The following is a 13,507-nucleotide window of genomic DNA, read 5'->3' as shown; positions in this document are numbered from 1 at the left end:
AAGTATTCATTTAAATGTTTTTATTTCAAGACTCCATTTGTTCTTGTTAATTTTGCTTTTGTTTCTGTCTTTTCCATTTACTGTGTATGGCACCTTAGGTTTTCATTTTTCAAAAGATGTTCAGATCTTTTTCTGAAAAGTGATTGTATATCCCTGACACAATAACACTTATATGCTGCTGTTGCATTCAAGTTAAATGTTTCATAACATGAAGTCACCTTGAAAAGGCTAGCCCAATAAAAACTATGGTTGCCCTCAGTGCTTTAGTCTTCCTTGAACCATTTTAATGTATTACAAAAAATTGTCTTACGTACTTAAGAACCAACGGTAAAATCGCTGTATGAAATTCCTCTCAATTGAGATATGACTGAGTTCTTTTACAAAAAAAAAAGACATCTATATATAATAGTAATAAATTACTAACCATATTCACCATGGAAAAGCTCTAAATTCAACGGACTTCTCTTGCAAAATGGTGATTCATAATCAACTTATAATCAAAGCAGTACTCTTGCGACTGAAGTATCACGTTCAGAATTCTACGCTTGGGGAGATTTTTGCAAGTATGTTTCTGTCCCTCATGGTTAGCCGCAATTGGGGAGGAATAAAGGTGTTAGCAAAATTGATACTCTTTCGACGCGTTCCTTACAAACGTAACCGGTATTTCTTGTGTTCGAGAAAGCTGGTACCTTTACCCGTGCCTTAATCGCATTGTTATGCTCTCAAGATTTTCACGAGTTTTTATTCCTAATAGGAACTAGTCAGAAGCTTTCTGAGGTTAGTTAGCGAAGCAGTTACTCAATCGCACTGACCTGCAACGACTTATAATTTGAATAATTATTGAGGTGTCCTTTTTCACTGAGTTAATCAGGTTCCAGAAATGTATACGCTTGCGATTGGCCTTTCACTGTAAGAAAACTAATAAGTGGCGCATAATGAATACAAAGTTGCTTGAAGAGCATTTTACTGAATGACAGCATCGATCACTTCTCCAGGAATTCAAGTTGATTAATTTATGTTCTGATAACATACGTTTAGGTTGGTTTCGTTAAAATATGACTTGTTGGGACGTTCGTGATTTCCCACATGAATCGAGTAGAAAATGAGCAGCCACTTGAAGCCTGGGAGAAGGTATGCGTATTTCATTGCAATATCCGTTGAACATAGATTCAGCACTTTGCTGTTACGCTTGAATTGAAGTAATAAGTGACTTTGCTCTGAATGCAACGCAGTTAACTTGGCTCGGATAACGTTCGGGTTGCGGTGCAAAAAAAAATTTATTCGCTACTTTTCAAGTCAAGAGTGAAAGCGTATTGCATGTCAGAAAGATGCCCAAGTATATGAAGCCATCTCAAAATTAATCAGCCAAGTAAACTTGTCAGCGTTGTTTAATTTTTGAGTGCAATCAAAGACGTGTTAAATTTCATTTCATTCGTGCGAGAAGTGATGATCTTCGGGACATGACTCTCTGCAAAGCCAACAAAGCTAGAAGCAACATCAATTAATTCACTCCTTGATTATGTTACAACCGACCAGTAGCTAAGTATCTGTGAAAACACCTATTTAAAATTTGTGCCACTTGGAAGCATGTTTCATTACTTATAGTGATGGGCTATTTACGAAACTGACTACCCATAGGTATAACACGTCCTTTGTAAGGGGTGGCGAATGGTCCTTTAAAAACTCTGGGTCTCGCAAAATTTTAGTCGAATTTCACCCGACTCGCAGTCTCGTTTTTTTTTTTTTTTGCGGTTATGTGCGTCTCGCAGTCTCGATCTTTGTACGAAGCTCTTTCAGAGTCCCACTTTTTGCAAGGTTAAGGGTTTTGTAGTCCCGATTCGTTTGTTTGTTTGTTTTTATAAATGACGTCTTCTCGTCACATGATATTGAACTTCAATAAAGCAACTTTCAAATTTCCGAGAAAAACGTTAATCCTAACTTTTTCTAAATTGTCTGAATTTCACAAAAAGCTACAGAACTTACGTATACCGCGACGTCATTTTGGCGCGAGTTCCCTGTATCTCTAGTTAAAAATCAATTGAACTCGTAAAAATTTGGAAAAACCTCACCATGATTACGTGTTTGAAGACAAAACGTTTAGTTTCTATCTCCTTAGGGTCCGTAACATTACTATAGATTTGGTAAAGGACGCCTAGAATTACTTCCAAGTTTTACTCTTCACTATATTTTTGCCACAGCTATTTCTCTTAACTTATTTTTCAGGTCAGATTCCTCCAACCACACCTTCGCCTACGACACCATGTAAGTGATGAAGTGACCTCTTTTACTGTCGTAGAAACTTGCTTTAAAGTAAATTTCATCCCTTTTGGAGGTATCTATCCAGGTATGAATTTGAATTCTCCTTTTAAAAAACCAAGCCACAGTTTTTCTTACCTTTTCCTGTACTTAAGCTCGGAAAATTTTACCCCTTTATCTTCCACACGCCGCACGGCTGAAAAAGAATCTCTTTCGGGCGGAGCCTCTCCATAAAGTCCATTATAGGGAGTTATCCCCCCCCCCCCCCCACCCCCACCCCACCTCCAATACTGCTTTCTAACATTTGATATTCTGGTGGCTTACATTTAACAAGATTAATTTTAATATTCGTGTTTTTTTCTCTCGTTTATTGCATATGCATGTTGTCTGTCTGCCTGTCTGTCTGTATGTATGTCTTTCCCTTTGTCTGCTTTATTTGTTTATTTGCTTGTTAATTTCTTTGTTTGATTTAGCAGCCTCCGAGCTCACTGCTCTTTACGAAGACGAATACACGACTGTTATAATAGCAAAGTCGCTTCTTCCTTACGTTGCTCGCGAACATCCCCGACTCGTGGACAGCGGGTGCACAGCGACTGAGACAAGTACTCACTTTTACCTCACAACACCACTTAATGGTTGCAGCACAGCAACCATTAAGACATTACTATAACTTTGGTAAAGGACGCCTAGAATTACTTACTTACCATTTCAGCCATACAGCCAATTCTGTGATGTATTCGAACAGAGTCTTGGAAATCTTTTCAGATATAAATGTTATTGTGACGCGTGAAAAGTGCGTCGAAATATCGCTCAGCTGCCAATACTCCAAGTCTGGCGTGGGGTCTTCACTTGGTTGGAAGCCAGAAAATAACGTTGTCATTTACAACGAGGGAACGAGGGAGCTTCACGATGACTTCAGATGTGTCTCCAACCAGTGATTTTCTTATTGCTTACTCTCAGAACGATTTCCCAGTCGTAGTGCAGATCCATAAGCCTCTGTTCTTTTAGGTGTCGTTAATAGCCTGTGATAGACAGTTGACAATCAGGGCTGACCATTGTTACGCCACGCACACACAAGATCACAACAGTCTCAGGAAGTACGATTTTATACAAAAAAGGTAAGCAAAGTCCATGTACTCTAGAGAAAAATTCCACATTCAGACCTAAAGTGCCGCTGACTTATTTTGCTTAAGGACCCAGTATTGTTCATTATGCTTTTCTCGCCTCTGTTATTGTTTTCCAATGCTTCACAACGTGCAATCCATCCAGAACAAAACTTGGTCTTTAAGCAGGTAATTATAAGGACTCATTAAAACATTAAAATTGCATCAAGCTTGTAATGATCGCATTAGATAGAAACGAAGACAACAAATAACTTCATCTTTGTTAACAGATGCCCAATCGATCCTTGTGTCCAGTTGCTTGCAACGGACTCGGACACCACCCAGCGGTTTACGTACAGTTGAAGCATGTCAGTTTATTGCCGAACGTCCATTTGTCTTTGTGCATTGCCATGTGATAATTTGTGATGGCGCTGATCATTTTTCTGACTGAAAGAAGGTTTGTCCTTCCGGAGAAATAATGAAGCGTGATGTGCTTGAGCACGTGAATGACACTGAAGGACTTATTGGTTCAGGGTCCCATCCATTTGGCGCACGAGAAACGAGATGTGGACTCATGGAACTGTCGACCAAGGACGGTGAGTTTTTTTTTTTTGTTTCTCTTTTCTTTCTTTTCTTAAAGGTATATTAAACGTAGAAATAGCATCAACTCGGAAAGAAATCCGCGTTCCAGATGTTATTTGAACCCACAACCCTCCGTGATCTAGCCGGACGCTCTAACCACCGCGCTACTGGAGACTCGATGGTGAGCAAGGGTGAAATGTGGGTCTTTGACACAGCCAAATAATTACTTGGCAAATATGAACTTAAAGGTATTTGCCTACTCAGAACTCAAGGAAGGAAAGCAACGTACAAGAAGCATAACCATTAGAAAGGACTTAAGTACTTTTGGTTTTTCTTTCCATTTATTCTTAAGACACCAGTATAGCAGTCATGATGGTGCTCGCCCTTGCATGTGCCGTCTATTGCGCAGGAACTGTACTGCCAAGAAATCGAGTGGCAGGTCGGCTCGCTACATTTGGCTGACCAATGCCGAATCACCCATTGCACAGTGAGCTTGTCAAGTAAAGAACCAAAAATCAAACATGGAATTAATGAAAATTCTCGACCGAATCGCGAAAACACTACCGAATTAGCCAAAAAGAAGCCTCATTCCACCAAAAACTATAAAGCCTCTGATTAGTTTCCCAGTAAAGAAGAATACTTTTACCGAGCATTTCACCGAGTAATTATGGTATTTTTGTTGGTTTAACTTTGATTCCACACAGCGTGTTAACAATGTTTTGTTAACTGCGAAGTTGATAAATGAGTAATATACGAAATAAATACATCTTTCAATTCAACAGAATGATAAAAAGTTGGATAACCTTCCACAAGACATTGATATCAATCGACATAAGAAACTATATGAAAGCGTTGTCCCTGTTTTAATTTTCGCTGATGATCAATCTAGTCTGTTTTGTTTCTCTTTTTTGCTTAGTGTTGTTTGGTTTTTGCTTTCATTTCTTGTTTATGCTTATAAGGTAAAGTTTCAACATCATGTTGAGGGGGGGGGGGGGGGGGGGAAGACTTTGAATGATCTCCAAATACATCGGCGCGGAGGTTTCTCTGTTCAGAGAACATCGTCTCTGTAAGGAAAATTTTAGATGTTCTTGCTTTCTACTCTTGCCGTTTGATATTTTCATCATCATTAACAATGAGACCCAGGTACTTTGATTTAAGTTAAGGGGTAAATTGCAAATCTAAAAGTCTTTTAAAATAGCTACATGGGAAATAGTTTTGATGGAAACGATAAGGAAGTCTTCACAGTAACACTGAAATATAATGAAACTTTCATGAACATCGCATCGGAAGCAATCCATCAAATCACAATATTTTCCAACATTATTATTTTTTCACACTGTCATTTCATCAGTTCAGTTGTCAAGCACCCTGGTGATATCAAAACCAGAGAATATTGCTTTAAAACGCTGCGACTCATATTTATCTCATGTACGACGGTCGATGAGCAAAAAATGATAAGGGTTAAACAGCTTCAAGTTGTAAAGTGGGAAACTGGTTAATTAAGTGTAAAACTCGCTCGCTGGTAATAATAAAAAAATTCAAGAAACGTTAAAATACGTGTTCAAGTGAATTGAAGTTTCAACCGATCAATACTTACCGTAGCTGTATTGCCATTGCTGCCTGCTTTGGGGTCGCAGTGGCGTAGTTCGACAGTTAGTTAAATTTACTACCATTTACGACCCTGGGGATCTGCATCTATTACTACCTATATGTTGCCCCGTTCACGATACTCACCCATAAAACTTACTTATTTCAAGATACTATGAAGAAAGGTGCCAGTTTCTAAAGAAACTGTTAGACTGCGTCGGCTGGTAAGCGAAACACTTAGATATTCATCAAATTGAAGTTGAAAAGGTAAATTAATTAACCGCTGTGGAGAGTTTGAGCTGACGCACCGAACGATAAAAGGAGCACTTTGTTGAAAATGTCAGCCTCATTAATTTGCTACGGCGCGGGTAATTCAATTTACCTTGAACACCTGACAAATTATAAATACCTAAGTAGTTTGCATTTTGTGTTAGTGTTGCCACTGTGAGATTTTGGGAAAATAGCAAGATCGATGGGACCCAATTAAATTCCGTTTTTGCTTTTTCACAGCATTTTCGGAAAAGAGGACATTCAACCTCGTAAACGTAAGCAATGGCCAAATTTTATGAAAATGACTATATTTACTGGAAATTTTCGTTTCGCCTGAGCTTCTTCCCGGTATTTTTTCAATTCGGGGTTGAATGGTTCGCAATTCGGAAATTTTATACTTTTCGGAGTCTGGATATTCTCTTACCATTAACCCATCCCCCACCCCTGGTGTTAGAACGTTCTGGAATTTTTGGTTTGATGGAAAACGCCCAGAGCCTTTTCCACGGGTCTTGCGAATTGTTGTGCCTTCTGGTGACAAATTCAGTTGAATAACCTAAGGTTGTTTTGTTTGCCTGTTGTTTGCTTTGCTTTGTGTGATGTTCGCAAAAGGGGCCTTGGTTTGTTCTTTACCGCTGCGTTATCCATGCACTGGGTGTAGTAACCAAATGTACGAGGATAAACTCAATAGAAAAGATAAGAACTCTTTATTGTGAAAAACGCAGCTACAGTAACAATGTCAATACACGGAAAGGAATTCCAGATAAGTTGTTATGAAATAGCTTCACACGTATGTATAGAAATGCAATGTTTTTAAGAATGCGACGAAGGTTGTTGATTCGATTAGAGGAAATGGAGGAATTAGACAATGATACGACTGAAATTCAATATACACTGTATTGTAAACTACCGAAAATAATGACCCCTCGAAAGTAGCGATTCCCCAAAAGTAATGTCAAAAAATTGTGGCTGCCAATAAATTTCGAAAGTAGCGAAAAGCTGAACTGAGTCCGTTATATGGCTTAAAAGTACGATACATTACTGATACTTTTTCTCTTCAAAAACTGTCATTAAAAACATGAATTAAAGACAAACAGCTGGAAACTTAGTTCAGACAATTTAGACCTTAAAATGTAAATACAAAACCATAATAGGAATTCAATTCCAATGGCCTTTGGAAAAAATGGTTAATATGCGAAAAAAACATTAAGCTAAAAAAAATTGCAATTAAAGTCTTAGATTATTCTTAGCTTAGAAGAAGACCAGGAAACCGGCCTACGACTATTTAAGCATAACTAATTTTCGGTGTATATATACGGATCAGGGGAAAGTCAAATGGGTGAAAACGGTGCGAACGAAAGTTTAATTTGTTCGTCCGATTGCCTTTCTTTCGACCCGACTATCTTCCATTTGGTTTCCTAGGATTTGCAAAACTCTGTCAACTGAGGCTAAACTCAGCTCTAGTTCTACGCGCTAGCATTTTGAATATTTGTCCCTTCCTATGTAAACCCTTATCTTTTGTTCTCATGGAGCGATTTTCACCTGATGAGTGTGAGATATATAATTTGGGATGAACGAGAACAAAAAACCTGAGGCGACCTATTGGTAGAACATCACTTGAAAATCAACAACGCTTAGCGTGTTGATAGCCATTTGCAACATTCCCAACTATTTGATGGTTGTTTCATCAAAGGATGGACAATTCGCTATCGCTTAATACACTCAGTATAATAACAGTGTGGAACACCTTCAGTGACCTGGCTGTCGAAACAACAGTTTCTATCACTGCATTGCTGTGGTGATATATAAGGATAACCACAGTCAACTCGAGAGGCCTCGGCGACACTACAGGTTCCTAGGACAAACAAAACAATTCATTATTAAAAAACGTTGTAATTTATACTAGTTCATATTCTTTTCACGCGATGACATCGCCGCCATGTTGGAAAACAGTAACACCGGGGAGGGGGGGTACTCCCTTATATGGGCTATATAGGTATGTGCAGCCCCAAAGGATAGGGTTTTTCAGCCGTTTTGGTCATAAATAAGGTATCGGTTTTGGTGATTTTAGCCATTTTTGGTCATAAATAGGGCATGGTTTTTGTCCTCTAGAATTGGGTATGTTTCTTAAAAGAAGCTTCTTTTTCATTACTATCGATAAGACCATCAAGAAACATCCTTCATAACTTATGTTTAGGGCAACTTTGCCAGTCGCAACGGTCGTAAATAGGGCATCGAATTTTTGGTCAGGTCATAAATTGGGTAGCAAAAATGGCTGATTTTAGTCATAAATAAGGTAATATAAGGGTTTTGGAAAGTGGGCCCACACCCGCACCCAACTTTTCTAGGAGTATTCCCCCCGCCCCCCACCGTTCGCCCCGGGTAGTAAGAAAAGCTTTCTACGTTTATTAATATTACTAAGAAAATTTCTTTATTGCGATTGGTAGAAAGTAAGCAGAAGTATCAATAATTTCCAGTAATTTAAACTCAGTGCAAATTATGCGTTTGAGTTCGTAATTATCCCAGCCATGTAATAAAAGAGTAATCGATCGTAAGAAAGCTCGAGCAATTAAAGATTTACACTAAGAGTGATATCTGAGAATTCTCTCAAATTTCACTCCTTTATAGGCTTGGCCAATTGTAGGGATAAATTCAGAGTCGCATTCATACCACTTCCTGTACCATTGTAACAGTTTTAGGATAACCTTATAGTCCGTGCATGCCTTTTACAGACCTTTAACGACCCGCGTGCTGTTTTGTACAGTAAAATTTAGAGGTTAATGGAAGTCTACATAAAATGTGCCGTTTCCCATCACCGGACCGAACCAGTGTTACCGTTGTTGTTTTCTTTTTTAAGAACTGTTTCTTATTCATTGCTTGCTCCCATTTCACGAGTCATTCCAAGTCAATCAGCCCTCAAGTAACGACGTTTTATGAACACCTTTTAGAATGATATACTCCGGCGACTAACTTTAACGAGCTGAAGAGAGGACGAAGAGAAATGACAAGCAACCGCGGTCAACATTTCGCGGCTGGGTAACAGTGAACTGTTTCCAGTTTGACGTCATAATTTTTTACCAAAGTTGCCCGCTCGTTGCATTTGGCGGGAAACAGTTTCATTGTTAGATATCACGTGACCATGAACTAGCCAATGAATGGGCGCGCTGTAGCGGGAAAAACGCCAGCTATATAACAATTAACTTTAACATTCCAGCTAAGGAAGGCCTCAAAGGGTTCATTGACGGGACTCTGCGGGCTTTTTTGTAAGGGCTAGGCCAGTACGTTCCTCGAGGACGAAACACCAAGAGGAGCTCGAGGACGTGAACCTTTTTGAAAACACGTTTAGCACTCATGGTAGCTTTAACAGCTAACGCCACTAGATATCGATACATATTAGTACACTAGTATATTCAGGTGAACTATAGTATGTAGAACAAGACACCAGTACTAATAGCTTCGTACATTAATATGTATCTTTTGGCTTTCAATTTGAATTTTCGATCGCCCTCCCCAGCTTCTTGGCCAACTGACGATGACCCCCACTGTTATACACATGTATTCAAAACCACCACATCAGTTATAACAAGAACACTATAACTGTATATATATGCTTAACAGTTAAGTTTGCTTTACTTGAGCAGCAGTCTTGACTGTTGCATAGCTCCTGCTCCTCGCTCGACCCAAGCATGGCACAATCATTGCCTCCATGCTGGGGTGGTGGATTGGTGCAGGAGCGTACCCGAGTACGCAAGCCGCCGCCACATGAGACATTGCACATACCCCACTGTGCCCAGGAACTATATCCCCCATGAACTATATTTCAAACAAATAAAAAAGGGATAAATATCAGTATGGCATAGTCTGACTTTTTTGTACACATCTATAATAAAACATGAGAAGAAACGTGTGGGCAGATATGGTCGTATATCTACCATCAGAAGTAAAACACCTATATACGAGTCTGCAGAAGCTTTCAGAAAAGTATGGGTTAGCTATAGGTATGCTCGGTTGTTTTTGGGATAATGTATAGTCACCTTGGCGTATTTAAATACCCGAACACGTTATTTTCCAAATAATATCATTTACATTGCCATGTGTAGATTAGGAGAGAGAGTCCCGGAAAGTCTAATCACCCAAGTTGTGGAAACAAACTTCTCGTGAAACTAATTAGATACTTAGATACTACTTTGACACCAACATCAAACAATTATTGGATCAGGTGCGCAAAGTATCCAGCCGATTATCTGAGTTCATAGGATCGACACTGATCTAAGGGTCCACTGGTTTGCAATAAAAAAAAGTCGAATTGTTTGCACGATTCCTCTTCATCAATAATAAATTGAAAGCAAATTTCGTACGATGCATCCGCTAACTGTTTTCTCTTTCAAGGGATTTCTTTAAGAGACTTATATCTTACTTGGACAGGGGTTGTTGTTACAGCCTTCACACTCAGAACTCGGTCCCAGTGAAGAGCAGTCGTTTCCGCCATATTGAGGAGGAGGGTTGGTGCAAGTCCGATATCTGAAGCGCTGCCCGTGACCGCATGACACACTGCAGGAATCCCACGAGCCCCAAGAATTGTAGCCGCCGTGAACTAAGGAAAAAGAATTAACGGGAATCATGCTAACGTCACCATAAAGTAAAGCTTCTGGAGTGGGGGGGGGGGGGGGGGTTGGTACTCCCTTGCATGGGATATATAGGTATATATGCGGGTTAGGTTTTACAGTGAACCATTTTGGTTTGAAAAAGAGTATAGATTCTCACCATTTTGCTCCAAAATATAGGGCATGCTTTTCACTCTCAGCGGATCTACTTTTTCCGTTTCAACTTTGGCAAATTTGTAACCTTCTCGAATGTTTACGGAAATGGAAGCCATTTCAGGTTAGCTGCAGTAATATTTTGGAGCCGTGTACTAATTCTAGTGGTCTGAAATAGGTTATTGACTCAGGTCTGAAAAATGTAAAGCACTTCTCCGAATAACACGCGAATGAAAAACCGCGCAGACCTAAATCTTAGCGAAGTTGTTTATCGTATATGTCAGTCATCTATCATATCCCAGATTCTTTAGTTATTGAGTTTTGTTATTGAATGGTTGCCATCTTTATTTTTGATTGCACGACAATGAAAACCGTGCAGTTTGCAATTTTTAACGTACTTGCTTCGCAACGGACACCACCGTACCCTAGAGGACAGTTGCAGACAAATTTGTTTACAAGATCGCTGCATGTGCCGCCATTAGAACATGGATCGCTGGCGCATTCATCAATATCTGAAAAACAGACAACAGACACCATTCTGATTATTCCTGTACATATTTTCAAAAACGTGTAATATATTTTTTGGTTAAGGCAAAGCCTCGACTCTAGAAGTCTCGCTACGGAGCATCTCTTCCCCTGCCCCTTTTCAATAAGTACGATATAACAATTCCTTTTAAACCATGTTTATCTTAAACTGACCTATTTCACAATGCACCCCTTGAAATCCGGGAACGCAGGAACACTGATAGTCATCTTCTTCATAGATTGCCAAGCATCGTCCACCATTCTTACACGGATTACTGGAACATGGAGTCTGAAAGATTCGATATCCGAAAAGCGGCATCACTTGCGAAAAGAATAAATGCAAAAGCACATGTATATTTAGAACAAGAGAGAGTTTTAGAATTTTTGAGTCCCGTAATTCGAAAACAATCCTACGTCTAAGTAATATATTAAACACTCAACACCGTGTTTGACCACATATACATTTCCAGTTAGCAAAAATCGCCTCAATTACCAGTGGCAACTATATATATTAGAGAGGTTAAATATGAGGTTTACGACAAACGGCAAACGTATACGGCAAAATGAAACTTTTGCCGTCTGTCCTCAGCTGTTTATATAGCAAGGTGTTTGCAGTAAATAGTAGAAGACGTCTTCTTTTAATTATTTTTGTGCGATTTGAATTAGAACTGAAGAACACAAATAAGATATAACAGTGTCCGTTTGCCGTTTGCTGTAAACGTCATTCTTATAGCCTCGATCTTTCAATCATAAAAAAGATAACGTGAAAACCCTAGCTGTGAATACAATAAGCCACGTTCGACATATCAGTGTTCTAGCATGGCTCCGGGGCGTTCAGGACAAAATTGCAATTTTTTTTTTTTTTTAAAGAGACTTGGATACAAAGAAAACACTACCAAATATAGAATTTTGTCCTGAAGGCCTCGAGCCATATTAGGATATTTCCGTGATGCCTTTTTCTATGTGTACATGTACGTGCTGAGTCGCACGTGAACCTCACTTCCATATTTGAAAAGGCTGTGCATTTAATTTAAGCAGTGGTGCACTGCTTAACATGCCCCTTGAGAACGGATGGAGATGAAGAGAAAATGAAATCAACGACGGGTCAAGGTCGACCTCGTTCTTTTAGGGAAGCTATAATTAATACTATTGGAGGAACAGCTAGCTAGAATATTATTCTACCTGATGTTGGTGTTGTCGAGGAGAAATATAAATTTCATGGATTTCGCGACGTCCAAATGATTGCAAGAATGTAATTCGACAAACAAACAAAAAAAAAACAGTGCAACCAAAACCAAACAAAAGTATGCATTTACCTTAATACTAAAGTGATCGAAGTTGGCGTCAGCCCCAAACTTGTCCGATTTGGCATACAAATCAGAGGGCAACAGCTCACATGTTAGTTTGCCGTGTAAGTCAGTCTTGGACGCCAAGTTGAAGGAGAAGCAGGATTTCGTGTGAGTGCAATCTTGAGCGCATTCCTGACGGTTCCAAAATGCTGTTCTTTTTATAGGAGATACATCTAAACGGTGATGTTGGTGGCTCTTAAAATGTGCGTAAAACACGCCTTTTTCAGGATCTCTCCTCAAACTTTTTGCTTTTTCAACATTGAAGATGGTTTGTCCTGTTAAAATTGGCAAACAAACTGACATCGTCCAAAATATGCGGCCTGTCATCTCGACAGTCGAGTGTGCGTTAAGTCACGACCTCTGGCACTTTTAAAGTCGCTTAAATGTCATGAAAGCCTTATGAAGTCAGTCTTTGTGTGGCAGCAACTTAATTAAGACTTAAGCATGCGTGTTTGGTCAATTTTTAATTATTTATAACTCATATTCCTTTGCTATTCTGACAGGTGGCTGTATTATCCTTTTTCAAGCACCAAACCAACGGTTACAACTCAAGCTGAACTTTTCTCGATTTTGGAAAGGTTTAATTGTATTTTCTAACTTCTTTCACCTAGGTGAAAAGCTCTTGAAAACGGTTTTTGAAGCTGCTGGACATTTTCCAATCCCTTTACGCATTAACAGGTGCTGTTTATAACTGTGAATTACGTCAGAAATTGATGATTCACATGTCGGAGGTTCCTATCCTAACAGGTATCATAACCTGACCTTAACCAAGGTAAACTTGCTCTTGTGTGATGATACTGGTATTAATTTAAAACAGACAAATTTGTATGCAGTAATTATTTTTCGTTTGCCTTTTATTTTCCGGCCAGGGCCACGCAAAATATATTTACAATTTCTCAATAAGCACGTCTAATTAAAATGGCTAAAGATAATTGTGACAGCTCGTTACGTCAGTGGGCAAGGCTGTCAAAAAAAGATTCTTTTTAACATGAACAGGGAAAATTGCATGCGGCTGTGAGAAGCTACTCGAGTAGAATATCCTCAGCGCAGTTTGCCTTTTTGTGAGCATCAGCGTGAACTG

At 39.2% G+C, this 13,507-nt stretch overlaps 1 protein-coding gene across 2 annotated transcripts; it reads right to left on the bottom strand.

The window, feature by feature from the left end:
- Positions 1-7,636: 7,636 nt before the first annotated feature.
- Positions 7,637-11,396, bottom strand: LOC145489259 (ectin-like). 2 transcript variants are annotated; one of them, XM_081468223.1, is made up of 3 exons: positions 10,951-11,319; positions 10,213-10,389; positions 7,637-9,608 (listed from the first exon to the last, which is right to left on the bottom strand). In XM_081468223.1, exons 1-3 carry the CDS (start codon positions 11,087-11,089, stop codon positions 9,373-9,375), a joined length of 552 nt encoding a protein of 183 aa, XP_081324349.1. In that variant the 5' UTR covers positions 11,090-11,319; the 3' UTR covers positions 7,637-9,372. The 2 variants fall into 2 exon arrangements, with proteins under 2 accessions (XP_081324349.1, XP_081324350.1); XM_081468224.1 differs by lacking the exons at positions 7,637-9,608; positions 10,213-10,389 and having other exon boundaries at positions 10,833-11,064; positions 11,252-11,396.
- Between the last annotated feature and the right edge of the window lie 2,111 nt (positions 11,397-13,507).

The sequence above is a fragment of the Orbicella franksi genome, chromosome 6, assembly GCF_964199315.1.
Source record: "Orbicella franksi chromosome 6, jaOrbFran1.1, whole genome shotgun sequence".
Classification (NCBI taxonomy): Eukaryota; Metazoa; Cnidaria; class Anthozoa; order Scleractinia; family Merulinidae; genus Orbicella; species Orbicella franksi.
The sequence above is the reverse complement of the archived record's forward strand: the minus strand, read 5'-3'. Positions and strand labels throughout refer to the sequence as shown.

Excerpts from the sequence above, each read along its gene's own strand:
- LOC145489259 (XM_081468223.1), bottom strand. The coding sequence starts at position 11,089 with ATGGTGTCTGTTGTCTGTTTTTCAGATATTGATGAATGCGCCAGCGAT. Across the intron at positions 10,390-10,950 it reads TGGTGTCCGTTGCGAAGCAA|TTCACGGCGGCTACAATTCT; the intron begins GTACGTTAAAAA and ends CTTTTTCCTTAG. Across the intron at positions 9,609-10,212 it reads TAACAACAACCCCTGTCCAA|TTCATGGGGGATATAGTTCC; the intron begins GTAAGATATAAG and ends TTTGAAATATAG.